At 53.9% G+C, this 19,649-nt stretch overlaps 1 protein-coding gene across 1 annotated transcript; it reads left to right on the forward strand.

Annotated features, from left to right (window-relative positions):
• Positions 1-313: 313 nt before the first annotated feature.
• LOC119113763 (dual specificity mitogen-activated protein kinase kinase 4) lies at positions 314-14,593 on the forward strand. Its single transcript, XM_037238005.1, has 11 exons — positions 314-457; positions 4,063-4,144; positions 4,944-5,040; positions 5,481-5,550; positions 6,427-6,540; positions 8,121-8,240; positions 8,896-9,015; positions 9,753-9,932; positions 11,543-11,606; positions 12,507-12,669; positions 14,251-14,593. The coding sequence occupies exons 2-11, from the start codon at positions 4,081-4,083 to the stop codon at positions 14,408-14,410; spliced, it is 1,152 nt and encodes a 383-aa protein (XP_037093900.1). The 5' UTR covers positions 314-457; positions 4,063-4,080; the 3' UTR covers positions 14,411-14,593.
• Positions 14,594-19,649: the final 5,056 nt, after the last annotated feature.

Below are 19,649 nucleotides of genomic sequence, written 5' to 3' on the forward strand. Positions count from 1 at the left end.
AGTTGTTGCGACTATGGCTCTATTGTGCTGCCCTTCAGTACCGATGTGAGAAATCTACTAGGAGAAATGGTACACTTAGATGCCGTTCATTATTTTCTCCTAATCTTTTGACAAGTTTTCGCTAAAAATCAATGATATTATTTTGAAAGGGCAGCCTATCCAATTATTTTACTATTTTCATCATCTACATTTAACAATTTTCAGAAGGTAAAGTTATTGAAAATTCGAATATTCTTGAAAATGTACGGAGATATGGTATATAATTTGGGAGAAACATGCTAAACCAAAACATCACTGAATTCGATGTCCTGGGTACACTGGACGTTGTTCTCCAATCATTCACAACAACATCACGACGTTGGGTAGTTATGGTAAAGTGAAATACCATTACGTTGCCCACTGACACTGGTTCTGACATCCTGCTGGCGTAGCTCACAGCCTGCCCTGCTTGTTTTGGGTAAGTGAATGCGTTGTTGAGGAGCCCTCGGTATGCCATGCGCGGGCTGCCTGACCAGATTATGGGCGTAAGAAAAACATGGCATTTGTTCATGGAATCGGGGCTAGTTCGGCACCGAGGTTATGCAGATAAATACATATTCCGCTTGGTTGTATTTTTATGGCTCCTCATTTCAAACATTTTGTTCATGTAATGGTGATTGCTATGAATGCTTCTGCATGTCTCAAACAGCGTAGGTCTGTATATGCTTGTCAATTAGAATGGTGTATGGTGTGTTTGTGAGTAAAGTATTTTCATTATCTTTGAAATAAGAGTTTTCTGTTTTCTAAGCCTATGTATACCACATTCATAGAGGCCTATTAACTCTGAACTTTAAGTCAGAAGAAATTACCTCTGGATCTGGATAGTTGATGGTTGACTTTCACCTTCTTGTGTGTCTCACTTGCACATACATTTTTGTCAAGTTGCCAGTATTGAAATGTCCAGAAATGTTTGTAGCAATAGGTACTTCTGTGAAGGACACAGCACAGGTGATTTCAGTAGTAACAATTTCAACCAAAACAGTGAATCAAACAGTGATTTAACTTGGAACATGTAGTTAAGCAAGTTCTTGCAGGATGATCTGGAAATAAGGTTATCTTGCTTAGTAATATAATAAGGGTATAATACAACTTTCATTCAGGGTCATCTGAAATCTTGGCTTACATTATTGGTTAGATAAGCCTATGTATGCATAATGAAGAGAAAATTTATTTTCCTTAATGTTTAGTGCATGGTTGTCACTATTGTCACATATAAAATTACTAATTTCCCCAGGATAGATGTATCATAGGTTTTCAGTAAAAACTATACCTGCCAGTACACTATACAGAGTACCTGTATGGTGGGCTCAGGCCTTCCACATCCTGGTTGTGTATACTGTAATCTGGTGACTACCATGATATGGGATACATGTTATGCAATAATGAACTATGCTTTTTTTTTACTTGAAGGTCCTTTGTGTAGCATAGTATGTATCTTATTGATATGGTAGCTATTTATATTGACTACCTTAAATCAATTTGATTTTCCTGACCTATGCCTGCAATCATGGAAGCTTTTTTGCACATGATGGCATGTGATAATGGAGGCCATCTTGTGGTAGGCTGATGTTCACCAATTCTAGTGCTGTGTTCAGCTAGTGCATTCTGTGGTATCATTGGGATGTCTTGGAAGTGGAGGTTATTGTTCATGGTCAAGTGATATCAGTAGGTGTCCAAAGATTCAGTCTAATTTTGTTGGAAATATGTGGCATGGAATCACAGAAAATGTGGTTTGACTAGCTAATTGGAGCAGGGTGAAGCCAAGCCCTCTCTTCAGGAGCTTGCTAAGTGGAGGATGTAAGTCAGCCCTCTCAATCACAGTTAGGCTGGGCTGTGGATTTTTCAAAATGTTGTGGTTGTTTATGGACTTCTATCTACTAGCTAAATATATCTACCATATAGTTGCAAGTTAGCATGGGAAGACCATCCCAAATCATAAGTTATTTTAGCCTGGCCAGGGTTACTTGCAAGAAATGCACATAATATGCTTACCTCACTTTTCTGGAGTTTAATGATCTTGATCCAGGTGACTTTGATTGAACAGCCTGTAGTTGGTTTTATATGCTTGCTCATTGTGAATGGAAGTATTATGAAACAGTTTCAAGTTTTGGGTTTTAAACACTTGCTCAATGCTGACATGAAAAACAGTTGTTACCAAGATCATTGTGAAACTCTGTCGAGAAGCGCTAGCTGTAGGGATAGCTGGTGTAAGGACAGTAGCAGTGGTGTGCCAACAGGAGCTTTGTTTCACACATGATTTAACACCAGGTATTTCCTTTGAAGCCTTTAGGAATTTAAGTCCTAGGCCTGAACAGTCCTGGTATCCATAGAGTCCCTGGACTAATGTGCAAATGTCCAGATAAATTTGCCATCACATATCTCCATGCAAAGTTATGGAGTAATTGGGAATACAAATCAGAGCACACATGTAATGCACAAGCAATACATGTAGTCTACAGTACAAAGTATTTGCTCATTTCCTCTCCACAACACCAAGATCTCAGCTCCATATCCCTTGAAATCCTGCAACTCCATCCTAGCATGCATGCCATCTTTGCTGTGTTGTATGCTCAAAGCTGCTACCACAACTTCAGTCAAGCACTTTAATCATGCAGTCAGGTACACTATGTTGTGTGCTCAAAGTCACCACCACAACTTCAGTCAGGTACTCTTATCCATTAATACAGGTACCTAGGAGCCATTCTACAACTACTACTACTACACTAACACCTGATATGGTGACACACTGCAGACATTTTGCTGCGGTGCAAGGCTGCAAAAATCAGGCATGCCATGTATCACAACTCTCATGAACATGAATATCACTGCATGTAGTTGAGGGGTAAGTCCTCCACCACACCCCCCACTGCATTCATAAACACATTCAATGAATGAAGGTCAAAAGGTTACTCTGTGCTTGCATGCAATGCTTACCTGCATGCTATAGGAGTTGATACCCAAAGCCACATATTTATCATATGCCATCCCTTTCTCTCTCCCTCACTAATCAGAAGACTAAAACCTGCTGCCACAATCTGAGCATTCATAATTGCATACCTTCCATACCACTCCAAGGACCCAAAGTCTATGCCAAGAATCATATGTGGAACATCAATGCATTGTTGAACCACACCTCTTGTTTGACAACACATGATTGCAACACATTATTTTATTATTACACCAACACAGCCAGTGTGAGGCTGCAGTCACAGTGGTCCCAGGCCGCTGGTGACAGGCTGAGGTCCGCCGCCTGTTACAACCCCACCGACCCTCAGCTCTGTCTCGACTGGCCAAAGGCCGTGGCGGCGTCCTGGGGGTCCCCACCTGTCACAACCCCGACGCTCACAGTCTGTCTCGACGGCCAGGCCGGGGCCGGCGTCCTGGGGTCCCCACCTGTCAAACAACAAACCCCGAGCCTCAGCCCGGTCTGGCCTGCGGGCCGTCTCGGGCCAGCGACGGCGCGCCCGCGGGCGCCCCGCCCTGGCCAAGCCCACCCCGTCCAGCGAGGTAACGCTCCTCGGAAATTCTGCGTTTCGGCCACCCAGAGTGCCTTTTATACCAGCTGTGATTTAAGTCCTGCTCAAGCGAGGCAGTCAGTTAGGGAAGTGAGGAGAGTATGGCGCGTGGTGACCAGGTTCAGGCGAGCAATGCAGCAGTCGGTTTATCGGTGCTGCTATCGGAATTCCAGCGGCAGCTGCGGACGTGGCAAGACCGTTCGAAGACCAGGACCGTGATAAGCTTTGCAAATGTGTAAATGTAGTAGTAGCAGCGACTGGTGGGGGTGTATTTCCACCAGCCGCGTCATTGGCACAGTTGAACACACTGCTTGGTTCGCAACGCCCAAAGGTACGCAGTGACGTTGATGCCCCTTCATATCTGAATATTTGCAGATTGAAGTGGGAGTGACTCATACCGCATGCCTGGTCACACTGTCGCCAGCATACCGAACTGAAGTGGGTCCAGGGTGACGCAGACGAGTGCGTGGCGTCCTGTGCGGGACTCGAGCGACGTCTCTGTCCGCAGGCCTCTCTCAGGACAGCCATGGCGGACAATGAAGGCAACTCGCCGTACACCCAGCATCGCCCCGGCTTCTTCGGACCCACGGGTACGGTCGTGGCGAGGCAGATGATGGCCTCTGACTTGCACCTGCCGCCGCTCGCCAACGCTGCGCGCCTGTGCGATGTATAGCGGGCTGCAGGGGTCATGCAGTATGCTGATGGTTTGGTCGCCGTGGTGAAGGGATTGGGGGAGGCTGGGCTCCAAGCGTTATCTTGCTGTTCTGTGGGAGAGATCGTTGCCATCAAATATATCTGGCAGTTCCCGAATACGAAGGCCATCGTTAGCCCAACCACGTTCTCAGCTCATACCATGCATTGCTGCCTGTATTACATCTTGAAGTACTTGACGCGCCATCTGTATTGTAATTTGTTAGCAGTGCTCGCGGCGTATGTCGTCGCAGAAGTAATCTAGCGAGTTGTTCAGCTGGCAGCTCAGCCTACGCTCAGGGACTCTTTCCTTTGTCCGAAGTGCTACGCCGTGGGCCGTCTTTTGGTGTGATGCGTTGTGTTGCGATTATGGCCTCATGATCGAACTCTTTTCGAAGCACAGCTTGCTGAACTGGCCTTGACCTCGCTAAGTCAGCACTGCTCTTCAGCCATATATCATTGACGGAATTAACGCACCGTGCAACGTTGTGATGCGACCGCCTCGTACCAGTTGAACCTCATGAACAGCTGCCATCGACTATCGGATTGGTTACCGAAGCGTGTTTTTTCCGTGGAAGCCAACCCACATGCCTGTGAGATGTGGCCATAGCGGAGTCGGGGCGTCCTAGGATGTTCCGGCTTTCTGTCGGCTGCGCTGCGAGAACGCCGCCTTCACAGCGTCTGTACTGGACTTTCCAGGCAGCTGCACAGAGAAGCGCAACCGGCTGAAGCTCTCGTTCAACACCTCGCTGTCGAGGCAGACGCCCATGCTGCCCCATCCGGTCCCCACCACGGTGTAAGTGGACGCTCAGAGCGCTGGAGACTTCTGGCTCCGGCAGTGTCGGCTCATTTGATAAGCTGATGAAAAGGTCAAGTGGCTATTCACGTGGTTATGGCCTTTATGTGTCGTGTGGAACTGCTCAAATGAGCAGCGGGGCGCTATTTCGCGCCACATAAGCGCGCCATTTCGAACTCGGTGATGTTAATCGGGAGATGATGCGAGGATGTATGGTCCGTTTCTGACTGCTTTACTTGCTGTTTAGAGCTGATCGTTTCGGTCGTAATCTCTCATTCTGAGACGCAAGCTGCTGCTGAAGTGATATGCATGTGACTAAACACGAACGATGTCTTCGCTTTCAGGCTGATTATTTTGGTCGTAATCTCTCATTCTGAGGCGCAAGCTGCTGCTGAAGTGATATGTACGTGACTAAACACGAACGATGTCTTCGCTTTCAGGCTGCGTGAAAAGCATTTCGTGCCGAAGAGTATAGCGCAGTCGGGCATGATGAAAATAGCGCCTAACCAGGTAGGCATTCGCCAAGTGGGGGGTGGCGCGTGCGTGTATAAATTACAACGGCGTGCGTATAGATTGCAGCCATCAGCGTGCTGGATGAAGCCCGCAGTCGTTGCTAGCCTGCCCACCCACGTGATGGGTGGAGGGTACGGGCCGCGCGTCGGCTGTGGACCGTGCCTCCGGTCAGTTTGCCCACGACATTGGCGATGCATCCATATCAAGTTAAAGCCCCGAATCTCGACATAGTTGCGGCTGGCGTGGCGTGTGCGGCCTATCCGCACAATCAGCCGCATGATGTCATGATGTCATGATGTCGATCCATTTACGCTGAGGTCATACCTCGGCTCGGTGTGGCCCGTCGTGCGGAACCTGAACCCGAGCGGCCCGTGTTCCGTGTGGTGGGGTGCTGTGTTAGGTTTGTCCGAGGGTCGCGGGTTAGATAGCACTGAGGCTCAAAGATCACCGACCGAGGCTCCTTGATCAGTGATCTCCAAATCAGTGGCACACGCTAGTTCATCGAATGCGCAGAGGAATAGCGACGGTTGATACAATTGGGACGATCAGTGATTTAGAGATCAGTGACAGGATGTCAATGGATCACGGAAAGTGACAAATCGGTAAAATTAGACGAGTTACGAAATAATCAGTGGATGGCAACCATATCAGGTGATCGTACCTCTGCTCCCTTGTGTTCCGCGCTTGGATACCCGACTACTCACCGTCTACCCCGGCATGTTCTGTGCTGGATATGTCACACACCCGGCGCCACGCAACTGTGTGTTGTCGCTAGTGGGCTTGGTTAGTGCACGGCCCCTTGTTGACGCGCGTTGTTTGGCGGCTTGTACGCTAGATGGCGGCCAGGTGCTGACGTGCGTGATTCGGTGGCAGGTATACCAGTTTACGGCGGAGGACCTGGACAATTTGGGCGAGATCGGCTGCGGCAACTTCGGCACCGTCAACAAGATGTTCCACAGGGCGTCCGGCACCGCCATGGCTGTTAAAGTGGGTCCTGCAAATATTAACGGCGCGTAGCGTTGAGGGAGGGGGCGGGTGGGGGGGGGGGGGGGCGGAAGGTGTGGGGCCACGCTGGTTAGCCTGTTTACCTGGCTACTCTAGAATCTGGCTCTATGGGAATTGTAAATTGGTGCGTTTGTTGTAGAGAGACTTATTTGGATGCCTTGTTCGGGTGGGGGGAGGGGGGGAGGGGGAGGAGACTGCGGACCGCCAGCATAAGAGGACAGTCGTTGCTGCCCGGGGCACTGCAAGGCCGCCGGTCTTCGAACCCCCGAACTTGTGTGTGGGGTGCGTCGGCACGCCTTCTGTCCTCCCCTGTCCGGAGAGAGCCGGTCTGGTCAAACGTTCGGTCGTACCCGCATCTTCAGTGGTCACCTCCCCGGCCCTTGGAGACAATCAGCGCTGGCAGTCGGTCGGGTAGATTGGTCAGCAGCCGAGGCGTGCTGTTAGTGCGAGCTGCGAACCCCCCCCCCCCCCCCCCGGGCCTAATCGGACGCAGCGAGCCAACTCCGGGATCTGGCAACGTGCTTCGTGCGACCTGTCATGCTGGCGTATCTTACCGCTACGAAACGCAGCGCCCAACTTCCGCCCTGATGTGCCGTCCTTCAGAACGCGAACTGATTGGGGTATGACGCGACCCCATGCCGTTTCCGTAGTAAGGAATATAGAGCCTCGCTTAAAAAGTATTGGATTAGTATCGATGAGATGTAGCGATCAGTAGAAGTGTTCTGTTGCGTGATCAATGTATGACGTCCACCAAGCCTGGTCAAAAAAAATCTTGAAAATTTTAACTTCAGCTTTACATGCTAGTGTGTAGGAAACCGTGCTCCGTAACATTAAACATAACCAGTCGTGTACCTTGTCAGTTTTGAGGTCAATGGTATGCAGTTTTATGTGTTTTGAGCGTACATTTAGAATAGAGGGCTCCGTTAATGCAACAGTATCGACCCGTCTGCCGCGTTCCGCGGAATAGTCGGTTGCCGCCCACCACCCGCACCAGCCGGGGATCACCTCGCAGAGGTCCGAAAAAACCGTCGCTACTCAGAAATCAGAAATGCCAGGGACACTTTGTGTCAAAACGCGTGCCATGGGTGCCCCCCCCCCCCCCCCCCCCGTAGGCTAACGAAAATACGGGCGCGATTGCACGTCATGCCGGAGAGGCATCCTCAGAAAACCTTATGGGGGTCTCATCGACCCCCCCCCCCCTCATCAGGGCGAGGGTTAAGGTGTGCGCTGTGGTGTCGTCGGACGATCAGCTGTCTCGTTTGCTGATGCGACTCAGCCGCGCCTTCTCGATACGCGCCTTGAGTTTGCCCTGCGTGTTCGTGAGGCGCGTTATCTGACCGAACGGAAGTTCAGATGCCCGTACATACCGACATCGTGAGGTGTCATGACCCGCGTGAAACAGGACTTAGGAACATTGCTATAAATCGGTGGGTGCCAGTCACTACTCTTTTCACAACATATGCTACTTCCCAGTTCTGCCCGAAACGCACACATCCACACGCGTTCGCTGTCTGTCCGTCCGGTTGTCACTCATCGCTGTTCTGCTGTCGCTGTGTCTACAGAGGATTCGCTCTACAGTGGAGGAGGGCGAGCAGAAGAAGCTGCTGATGGACCTGGAGGTGGTCATGAAGTCCAATGACTGCCCCTATATAGTGCAGTTCTACGGAGCCATTTTCAAAGAGGTACGAAGGCGCTGTCCTGATCTGCTGTTCTCTGATATGAAGTAAGCGTGTTCATGTTCAGGTGTTCTGCAAAGAATGCGGTCTTAAGAACGCACGTTCCCCTGTTTGACACTTAGACGGGACATGTGGACGAGGAACCACTGTTGTGCAGTGTGTGGTGTCAGTTGGTGTTGTCAGTCAACAGCCCGTCAAGGCTTTCATGTTCGTTGAGCGCCATTATGTGCTTCTTGTATTTTTCGTTATCGTTCGCTCGAAGTGCTGAGGACTGATTGCACCTCTGATTTTTGCTCTTCGCTGACTTTGATTACATGTTTAGGTGTTCTATCCGAATGGCATGTTTGCCTGCTTGGCTGCCTCTTGCGCAGGGGAGCCCCCCCCCCCCCCCCCCCCCATTACCCCTTGGTTGATCTCCTGATCGACTACGCTTCGGACTCCGTTCTCTGTTGGTTGAGGTTGCCCCCGAATAGCCGTGCTCTTCTCCAACTGTCATCTTAATCGAACGCGTCCTCGATCGACTGCAGTGTGTCGATCAGGTGGCCTGGCCCGGTCAAACCTGCTTCTAACACGGGCGCCTCCGTGCCGGCCGGCCGGCTGCCGCTGGTCGGCGGCTCCCCGACCGACCACGCCCGGTGATGGCCGCCCTCCCCTGCGGCAGGGCGACTGCTGGATCTGCATGGAGCTGATGGACACGTCGCTGGACAAGTTCTACAAGTTCATCTACGAGCACGGCCGGTCGCGAATACCGGAGACTATTCTGGGCAAGATTACCGTGGCTGTGAGTAGGACGGAAGGGGAGGGGGCGGGGCGCTCGCCGGGCCGCGCCGGGTAGGCGCCGCACCCTCCCGGCGCGGCTGGTGCGCTGATAAAGATGGAGCGAGTGGTGGGTCAGGCGTCCGATTTGAAACATGGCGCTGGCGGGGGTAGTTCTGGTCAGGTGGTGAAGCTTGCGGTGAGTCAGGCGTCCGATTTAGGACACGGTGCTGGCGGGGGTAGTTCGGGTCAGGTGGTGAAGCGCGCGGCGGGTCAGGCGTCCGGTGTGGGACATGACGCTGACGGGGTTAGTTCGGGTCAGGTCGTGGGCTCCGCGGCTGTTGGCTCCGTGAACGTCCCTCTGTCATGTCTTGCCAGTGATGTAGATGCAGTTGGCCAGACGTTGTTGCCCTGTGTCAGCCAGGCAGCGGCACACACAGCGGGCCAGATGTAGCCACGTCTGTCAGGTGCCGTGCCGTCGTGTTCATTGGGTGAGGTAGCCTCGCACCCAGCACTGAAATCGCCGACACAGGGATCTCTGGGGTGGGATGCTGCTCCTCATCAACTGTACGACCTGGGAGCGGGATCTTGTCGTTGGGAGGATGTGTGAGATCCGGGATTCCCCTTGAGATCCAGGCGCGTGTGTTGATCGGCACGCGCGGCCCCGGGTGTTCTGAGATCCAACCGACGCGACTGCGCTCGCGCCGTCGCCGCTCAACGTCGCCAACCCGCCCGCCACTGACCGAGCCGCTGCCGGTACAGACGGTGAAGGCGCTGAACTACCTGAAGGAGCAGCTGAAGATCATCCACCGGGACGTCAAGCCGTCCAACATCCTGCTGGACCGGCGCGGCAACATCAAGCTGTGTGATTTCGGCATCTCCGGCCAGCTGGTGGACAGCATAGCCAAGACGCGCGACGCCGGTTGTCGACCCTACATGGCGGTGAGTGGCCTGTCGCCATGGCAACGCGTATTGGCAGCGGCGCGGTCGGCGTGGAAGCGGACAGGGCACTCTGATCGCCTCTTGCCAAGGTGATGTATCAAGTGAACTTGTATCTTGTGGTTTTGTCGTGATTTCGTTGATTGCACGATTTATTTTTCAGCAGCATGATCAGTTGAGAGGATGGCGCCTGTCAAAACAGGTTTCTTATTCATGTGTACCGTGACAAGCAAGACCCCGGTTTGGAGCGCATATGGATTGTAATTAATAATGCATCGATATTTTCCCCATCACGGACGGAACTGGCGGAAAGGCGCTGACGTTTGGCACCCAGGCACGTGTTTGCAACTGGCATTTCGGGGTTTGGTTGAGCTTGGCCCTGCCAAGATCCGGCAGGTTGGGTCATCGAGGCGGCCGGGCTGATTTGTTCGCCGTTTTTGAGTGGCTGTGGCCGACGCATGGAGAAAACACGTTACTTTTGGTGCGAAGATTGGCCGTGGTAAACCGCGCGATGGGCCTGTGCGGTTTTCAGGGCGCTGTAGCTCTTGGCTTAAACCACAGTGGGACGATTGATTCTGGCTTCTGAGAAGAAACATCAGCTGGTTCCCCTCTGTTTCTGGTGCACATGTGGGCCGCACGGTGTTGAGATCACTTACCGATTTATGGACGGTGCGTTCGCCTACAACGTGCCGATGGTTTCACGTCTCTACTTCCTCTGGCTGCCCAGCTGGAACATCAGTCTTAAAGCGTCTGAAAACGGGCGGGTCTGACGCTCGCACGCGAAGGCGCGGCACGGTCGGCAGTCGTGCTCATGAACCCATGCTTTTGTCATGCCATTCATTGTAAGTTTGTGTCCTCTTGCCACGGTAGCAGGTCGCCGAGATCTGAACCTGTTCCCGCCCCGCGCCCTTAAGCTTTTTGCGACTCGAAAATGTGCGGTCGCATGTCATTGGTAAAGGGCGGTGAAATGGGAGCGTCATCGCAACGCTGTAGAAATACGCCGTAGTATAACAAATTCTGCACTTCAGCCGATTTACGAATATTCACGCAGCTGTAAAAGAATTATGCCACTTGTTGCTAAAGACTCCGTGGAGGTACGATCAGTCGTTACAAATATGGAAGCCCGTCAAAAGCGACGTGGCGGAGTCGGACCGGGCTCGGCCGAACAGTCGCTGCTGCAGAATGTCCAATCAGTTGACGTTACCGCGCGCTCGGCCTCCCTCCCAGCTCGCTCCCCCAAAAAAGAATGTCAGGATTTCGTATCTAAGATTGGTTTGAGTCGCGTCGGGCGGCTATCCGGTGCACGTGTGGTCCTGGCCGTTGCGTCATCTCCGCCGCGGCTCCGTTGCTTACGTCCGTCTGGCGTCATCTGCCCGCGCGTTTGCCTTCGGCCGGACGACTCGCGTCTATCGAGCGCCTTCCAGCCGTCGGTATGACGTCACTTCGTCCGTCTGTCGTCACGCCGCGTATCTGATATTAGGCCGCCTGTCTGATATCACGCCGCCTGTCTGATGTCACGCCACCTGTCTGACGTCACGCCACCTGTCTGACGTCACGCCGCCTGTCTGACGTCACGCCGCCTGTCTGACGTCACGCCGCCTGTCTGTCGGCAGCCGGAGCGAATTGACCCGACCAAGACTCGCTTCTATGACGTGCGCTCGGACGTCTGGTCGCTGGGTGAGTGGTGTGCCGAGCGGCAGCCCCGCCGCCCCGCCGCCCCGCCGGCCAGCCGCCCCGCCGTCTCGCCGCCCCGCCGTCCCGCCGTCCCGCCGCCCCGCCGTCCCGCCGTCCCGTCGTCCCGTCGTCTCACCGTCTCGCCGCCCCGCCGCCCCGCCGTCTCGCCACCCCGCCGCCCCGCCGCCCCGCCGTCTTGGCACCTCGGCACCGCGTGATGGGCTGACGGTGCCCCCTGCCCGTGCTGTGGACGAGGCCGGGGCACGGGCGGGCGGACGACGCCCTCAGCGGTGGCTTCGTCGCGATAGCACTTTGTTGATTTGTTGATCGGGTGTTGCAATGGGTCGGGTTGCGCAACGCTGCGCACTGAGATAGATGTAGCGGGGCGAGAATCTCGGTCCGGCTGCTGGTGCTGAAAGATGTGTCGAACGTTGGGAAGGAGAACATTTTCCTGCCACATGTCTCCTGTTATGATAAATCAGTAGCACTGCACAGGTGTGGCGTTTTAAGATACCACCTCAGACAAAGAAACAGGAGAGGTGTCGTACTTTGCGCCATGCCCTTGGGCCTCGCCCAACCAATGTTGAAAATGTGCGCTTTCGCGAATGTCCCAACGAAGGTGTAATCTTACTACGCGCGATCTGTTGACAAAACTAACTTGTTCGTTCTTGCGTTTTCCGCCATGTTTAGAGGTCTCCGTCCATATTTTCACCCCATCATGTCCAGGACACTAAGATTCAGCCTCTGGAACGCAGGCTGCGCCCCAAAGACCACGCGCCTCGCGCAGGGCCACCCATTAAGAATCGCCACTGCCCTCCCTCCGCCGCCGCCGCCGCCGCCGCCGCCGCCGCCACCACCGCCGCCGCCGCTGCCCGGCGCTCTGACGTGACGCCCCGCCGACAGGCATCACGCTGTTCGAGCTGGCCACCGGCCAGTTCCCGTACCCGCGCTGGAACTCGGTGTTCGAGCAGCTGACGCAGGTGGTGTCGGGCGACCCGCCGCGGCTGGCCCACTGCGACAACGGCAACACGTTCACGCTCGAGTTCGTCGACTTCGTCAACACCTGGTCAGTGGTCAGCCGGCTCGCAGGGGGGCCACGCGGCTGCGGTGCGGCCGCGCGACGCCGCGGCGTCGTGTCGACAAATAGGAACTGTTGTGGTTCCTGTGACTTGGATGGATTGGACCCATGCATGAGTGAGAATGTTGGAGCTAGACATTTGGAAAATTGTGTTGTTTGCTCCAAATGATATGATATTGTTACTTTTACCGGAAGTTACGTTTTAGCTCTGCAGCATCGTGCAGTTTAGGGTTTTGCAATGAGCCATATGAAAGAGTCGCGCTCCTTTCAGATAGCAACCTGTATAGTAGTACTTAAACATGACAGCAATTTTGTTCATAGTGGCGTGTCGAAACCGCCGTGGAACAAAACACGGCAAATGTGACGATATTTTCGGTCGCCGGTGTCTTTTCGTGCTGAAAAGATACTCTTTGAGGCCTTTATTTTCGCCACGGTCCGAAAAAGGAAAGTCGTGCGTAATCAGTCTGTGGGCTAACCAGCCCCTGTCCGATATTTTTACTGACCCCTGGGGTACTATTTGTCATATTCATGGTTTGTGGGAAAACTGCAACCCTTGTCTTTTAGTTTCAGCTTGTCACCTTCATGCTTTCCGGCTTGCTTCCGCTCCCCTACCCTCCCCCTCGCTATCCCCCTACTCGTTGCTTTGTTTATTTACTGCTTTCTGTAGATTGATGAAATTTGGCCGTATTAATTTATTTCAGTTTTAAGGTACGCATTTTTTACTTTAATTTCTCAAATTCACATCCGATTTCATATATTTCGATGAAACATATGATGATGTATCAGTCATTTCGCGTGATTGGCCAAGGTTGCATCATTGGCCAGGGGTGACACGGCGTGGCGGTGAGTAAAGACTACAGATTCACGTCCACAAGAGATCCACAAGAGAGGCCCACCTTCTCAACACATGCCAAAACATGGTCTCTTTTCTCTTAAACTCCTTGAAGTAGAGACGGCGATGGAACCGTTTCCGCGGTCTGCTGGCGTGGTCAACATCGCCTCAGCAAAAGGTTCCGCGGAGACCAAATACATTCCCCGGAGACCGGAAGAAGGCTGAAAACAACGTTAAATTAAACAAGCTTACGTGTGTTGTTCAGTGCATTAGCGAGGAGCATTATTCACGTAGATAAGGCAGTAGTATTAGCCTTATTCCTCGGAGAAAAACCAGTAGAATAGAGATATAGTTGGTTTGATATTTCGGCAGCATGCCTTCATCGAAGCAAAAGCAGAAGCAAAAGGCTTCTGCTATAAGTAGAATATTTATATAGCAGAAGCAGGAGACTTCTGCTCAACAGTAGCAGAAGACTTCTGCTATTGTTTCGCTAAAGGCGTGTTGCAGAAATATCAACCCAACTATTTCTCTGTTTTCCTGGTTTTCTCTGAGGAATAAGGCTAATAATACTGTCTTATCTAAACTCACGTTTGGCAGACGGAAATTACGATAGCGCAAAACTAAGAGCCAGAAATGGACCGGAGGATGTGTACTTTCCCCACCCGTCCTTGAGGTTTGACGCGGCGCCTCCCGCGCGCGCCCGTCACTGACCCGGCGCGCCTGCCTGCCTGCCGCAGTCTGGAGAAGGATGAAAGCAAGCGGCCCAAGTACAACACGCTGCTGCAGCACCCGTTCATCCGGCGTTCGGAGGCCGACTCGGTGGACGTGGCCGGCTACGTCAACATCTACCTGAACGCCGTGGCCGACAACCAGCCGCCGGAGGGGGCCGGCTGCTAGACGCCGGCGCGCGACGGCGTTGTGGACGGAGCGACGGCAGGCACCCGCGGCCGCGTCACGGTGCGGTCGTGACGCCGCGCGGGCCGCCAGCCCGCCGGGAGAGGGAGGGAGCGACGGACGGTGCGCCGCCGGCGGTGGCGACTCGACGGGACTCGCCGGAGTGTAACAGTGACGTCAGCAGCCTGGGAGGATGCCGCCGCTTCGGCGGCGGCCGGCGGACGCTCCTGTGGCGGCGCGCGAGCGTCGGGTGCGACGAAGGCCGCCGCGCGGACGCCGCCCGCGACGCTCGGCGGCCGCGAGCAGAGCCGCGGCCTGTGGCGGCGATGGCGTGACTTCCAGGACGTGGTCGGCGGCACGGCGGCGCGGGCGGGCCGCTGGCGTCGCCGTCGTCGCCATGGCAACGGCGGCTGAACGGCGGCGCTCGCGGTGCGGACGGTGGCGCGGCGACGTCCGTCCTTGTCCGCGTGGCGCCCGTCGATGGTCGAAGTCCGGGCCAAGCGGTGTGCGTGGACGATGCGGTCCTGTGGCCGTCGCGCCCGGCCGCGCTGCATGACGTGAACTCTGCTGGAACTGCGCGATCGTGAGCGTGATTTAGATGGTGACCTGACCAGTTCCGTGACATATTTAAACTTATCCCGGGCGGTGGTGCAGACCGTGCGTTAGAGTGGACGGTGGCTACCTTCAGCGCGCGGATGTAGGGCAGTCGCCCACTCCTAGCGGTCGGTGTTGCTCTTTGCTCGGCCGCCGTCCGGGCCGGCCGCCTCGCCCTGCGCCGTAGTCTGCCCGGCTCCGTCAGGACGCGGCCACGTATCGGCTCACCACTGCACCGCTCCGCGCGCCCGGTGCGGCCCGAGCGCACCGGCGCCGGGGCATTTCCGGGCGAGCGGCGGCGGCTCCCCCGCGCCACGCCCTCCGACGTAGTGCGCCGCAGCCGGCCGTTCCCTAGTCGAGCCGCGCCGTAGTGGTCGTGCGTGGTGAACTGGAGTCGGCGCGCGCGCAGCCCCGGCAGGACGGCGTCACGCCGCCGCCGGGTGGCGCCGCGCCGACGCGCGGTGCTCGGCGGTGGACGCGGAGGAGGGAGGGGGCTCGGCCGCTCGCGGGCGGAACCATTCCACGGGCATGCGCGGCCTCTGGCGGCGCGCCGGGCGCCGGGTGACTGTCGTTTCATGTCCTCGGCTGTACCGTACCGCACTGGATCTCGGTCGCGTCGTTGTCTGTGCTGTGGATGGGAGTGATGCCGCCGCGGTCGGGGAGGCGGGGACATGCCCGTGCAGCGCCGCGGGGAAGAGGCGTGCCTCGTCAGATTGCTCAGCGGTGAAACGGGGCATTTTGTGAACTACAGAGGATGTTGGGGCGAGCCGTGCACATGGGAGGATCTGTTTTATCTCGTCTTTTGCGGTTAACAGCAGCGTGGTTTTCTTACAGCCAAGTCAAAGCCCGTTCTTGGCGAAGATTGTAGCGCACTTTCCAGAATGTTTTGTTTTTAGATGACGCGTTCCATCAGCTAAACGCGGCCCAAGCTCCGCTCGAGGCTGGGTGCCGGCCTATTATGGAGCGTGGTGGCGACCGGGCCCCCGCCGGAGGGCGCTCACGAGTGAGACTGCGCGGCGCGTCCCGCCTCCCTCGGCTCGCGTGGCGGCTGATCATACCGCATTGTTTCTGTTTTATCTCCGGTGAGGTGGCAATACGACTGCGTTAAGTCGACAGATGAATACACGCGAGATCACCGGATGAATTCTGAGGATGCCGGGACCCGGCGGGTTTGGGTTGGGCGTGTGGTGCCGTTCGCTGCTGGCATGGAAAAAACATGGCCGGCCAGTCTGCTTCTCTGGCTGTCTCCATTATGTGGTTGTGAGCATCGGCGTTTGTGACGACTCAAGCGTGGTAGGAATGCCAAAGGGGAGGTTTAAGCAGCGCGTCAGTCGGTTCTAGGCGACTTCGTCCCACAGTTTCAGAGAGAGAGAGAGAGAGATAAGACAAAAAGGAAGTTGGCCGTGATCGCACGGCCAGCAAAGGTCTGACGACCATGCTTCGGAAGAGAGGAAATGGCGCGTCTACACGGCTGCTTTCCCCTCCCATATCCACAGGAGGGAACAGAAGCGGAAGCTGGGGATGTATCGCTGGAGGGGGTGGGGGGGGGGGGGGAGACGGAGAATACTTCTCAGTTTGTCCCGGAATGGGTATTTGAACTCCGGACGCCACGCGCAGTTACACATCTTCCAACCGGTTGAAAATTCAGTTGACGGTTATTGTTCTGCAAATCCCAGCCCACCTCTGACTCGTGGCATGACAGGTACGCTCGTCAGCACGCAATAGTCTTGTTCAGCGACCCCCCCCCCCAACAAAAAAAACGGACCAAGCGCCCCCTTCCTCGGCTTGTTTCCTTGGGCTCCGCTGCGTGGGGCTAAGCAACGTCGCTTGTAACTTTTTCGGACTTTTTACATCATGCATATGGCTCAGCATCCATTTCATGTACAATCTACGTCCAGGGAGTTTTCAATGCCTCTTAAGAACGCAGAAAACATGGAATTTGAGTCTATGTAACAATTATTGGACCACCTGCGGCGATTAGGGATGTTGTGGCATCAATGCAAGTTCCTATGGCGATCCGGAGCGAACTGCGTGGGTCAGAAGGCCTTCCGCGTCATGGAGGGGAACAGTGTGATGTGGTATATAATTCTAATGGCCTCCGGATCGACCAGGAGAACCCGCCCCGTGTCGCCAGAAGACATTTCGCGATGGGCCGGAATGGCCCTTCAGCCTTTGGCCGGAACCGGTAATGTGTCCCAGGTGTTCCGCCCCAGAGGCCCCTTGCCCGGAAGGAAATAAGGGGTCTCATTATTAAGTAGAGTGGGTCGAAATGAATTAAAACAACGAACAAGACCATCCCATTTTTGCCTGAGAACGCTCATTTTTGGTAGAACGGATTTCTAAAAAAAAAAGTGCATCAGAAGGTTTGAACATGCCCGCCCGCAACCCCGAGAGCAAGGACGATGGCCTGGGTTGCAGCTTCCTTAAGACCGTCCGGCGTCGACCACTGCAAGTGACAACAGACTCGCAGTGTTACGGGAGGACAGAGTAACACGGCGGACGCCGTGTTGCTGTTTTCTGGACAGATTAATTGTCACAAAAACACGAAAAGTTAAGATTCTTCTGTTACTCTCTCAGTTCCACCACCACCAGCACCACTTCACGGTGCTTTAAGGGCCAATCCGTTCTCATCGTCAGGTTAAGAAGAGCACACATGAATTATGCCCCCAGACTGCCTTCTAAATGTACGATTTGATGCCCTGAAGCGTTGAAATGTACTTTTTCCGAAGTGGCATGATCTTCGTCCACCCGTTGACCAGGGCTCAATATTGACAACTGGGCGAACGCCGGGCGGTCTACGGGGACTGCAACGCCTGGCGTCGAGGTTTTAGTTACAAAGATTTACGAGCGCGCATGTTACATTACAACCACGTTACATAGGTTGTATCACTTATCGATTCTGGCTGAGTGTCAAATCTTTCCAGACAAACATGGCTTGGCCATGTTACTACACGTTGTTAACCACTCGATCTACAATCAAATTTTCGTCTTTAAATTTCGGTCAAACATATCCATCTACAACCTACCTTCGCGCTGTACTTGATGTCTGAAGAACCCAGATGAAAATTCTTGGAATTTCGCTTCCCCAGGAAAGACAATGTTGAAGTGGACGAATCGTCTTGGAAATTTGGATAGCCTTATTTGCGGAATAACAGGTGAGTCGAGTGGGCAAGATTGTTGCAATAATGAGAAACAGCTCTGAATGCATATATAGCATAGCAGCCATGGCATTTCAGTAAATACCGGTAACAACCTCCGTCTTTACCCCCCTCCCCCCGGTCATAAGGCTTCTTTTCCAAAAACAAATTCTGAACTACGCCCCTCAGCTTGGCCCCCACTTTTTGAAACGTTCCTTCTCCTGTGCTGCCATGGGAGGGGGGGGGGGGGGGCGCAAGCGAGCAATGTGGGAGGTGGGAGGCCATTGATGTGTCGTTCGACCCAGTCAGCAGCAATGCGGTCATCGCCGGCGCTAGGAGGAGCCAACGGGAGGCGTCCATGGGTCAATATGCCGACCAATCCAGGCCCTCACAACCGACCGGATCTACGACCTTGAGACTGGATCAGCCGCGTACATGGGCCAGGCCAGTGTGCCATTGCCCTGGGGCAGGCCATTGGTATATACGCGAATACTCCCGTAACTTCCCGTGACTGGCATAATTCACCGAGCCATGAGTCACATCTCTGTGTAGGCATAAAATCGGACGAGTATATGACGTCATTTTTACTCTTTACGCGGGCATTTGAAAAATCCCCTGCACGTGGTGCGATATAATTAATCTATAAAAACTTTGAGAATCTAGCATGCCCCAATGTGGCATGCCATTAATTGAAATTCAGCAATATGCGCGCTTTGTTATTACTCGTTGCGTAAACGGAATATTTAACCAAAATTATGGTCGTTTACAAAATATAATGTATCCAGTTGCTTGATTTAAGTACAAATCAGCCTAATTTTATTGTGTGCGTTTAAATATCAGAGACGTTAACAAATCAGCGTGCATGGTTGGGTGAGTTAACAATCTGATGACGTCAAATTTGCCGATATGTGGCTAATCGATGATACATTCCAGAGCCCGCAGCCTTGCTGCGCCGTTTTGCTTATAATCCAGTGCGTGCTATCTGTTCGCTGCTGTCGTTCGCTAGGGGTACTGGAGTGTAAGTTCGGGCGGGGTGCTGGCATGGAATATTGCCGAGTTACAGGCATTTTGTGGACCTGGGCGAAGTAACTACGGGCTGTGGAGTCCCAAGGCTTGCAGCCAACAGCTGAAGTTACTGATCGTTGAAGTAAACAGGAGGCGGCGAGCCGTCAAGAAGGCACAAAGAAGTTCCATTCCGTGTGGTGCAGCTGCTGCACAGCTGCGTTGGTGGGAATTTATTAACGTGGCCATGGAATTTCCTGATCTGGGAAGCACTGCTCCCAAAGCTCGTGCAGGCAGATTGATTTTTTGGCCTGTGAAATGTGATGCATGCCAGAACATTTTCTGCAAAGACCACTTCACTTATAGCCAGCACCAGTGCCCCTCTGCATACAAGAAAAAAATGTTCAGGTGCCTGTGTGCCCACTGTGGCAGTGCTCCTGTTCCAATTGCAAGAGGTGCTCTGCCCTGATGCTGCTGTGAGCCTTCATATTGACAATGACTGTGCCAGT

Source organism: Pollicipes pollicipes, unplaced genomic scaffold, assembly GCF_011947565.3.
Source record: "Pollicipes pollicipes isolate AB1234 unplaced genomic scaffold, Ppol_2.1 Scaffold_7262;HRSCAF=8765_pilon_pilon_pilon, whole genome shotgun sequence".
In the NCBI taxonomy this organism is placed as follows: Eukaryota; Metazoa; Arthropoda; class Thecostraca; order Pollicipedomorpha; family Pollicipedidae; genus Pollicipes; species Pollicipes pollicipes.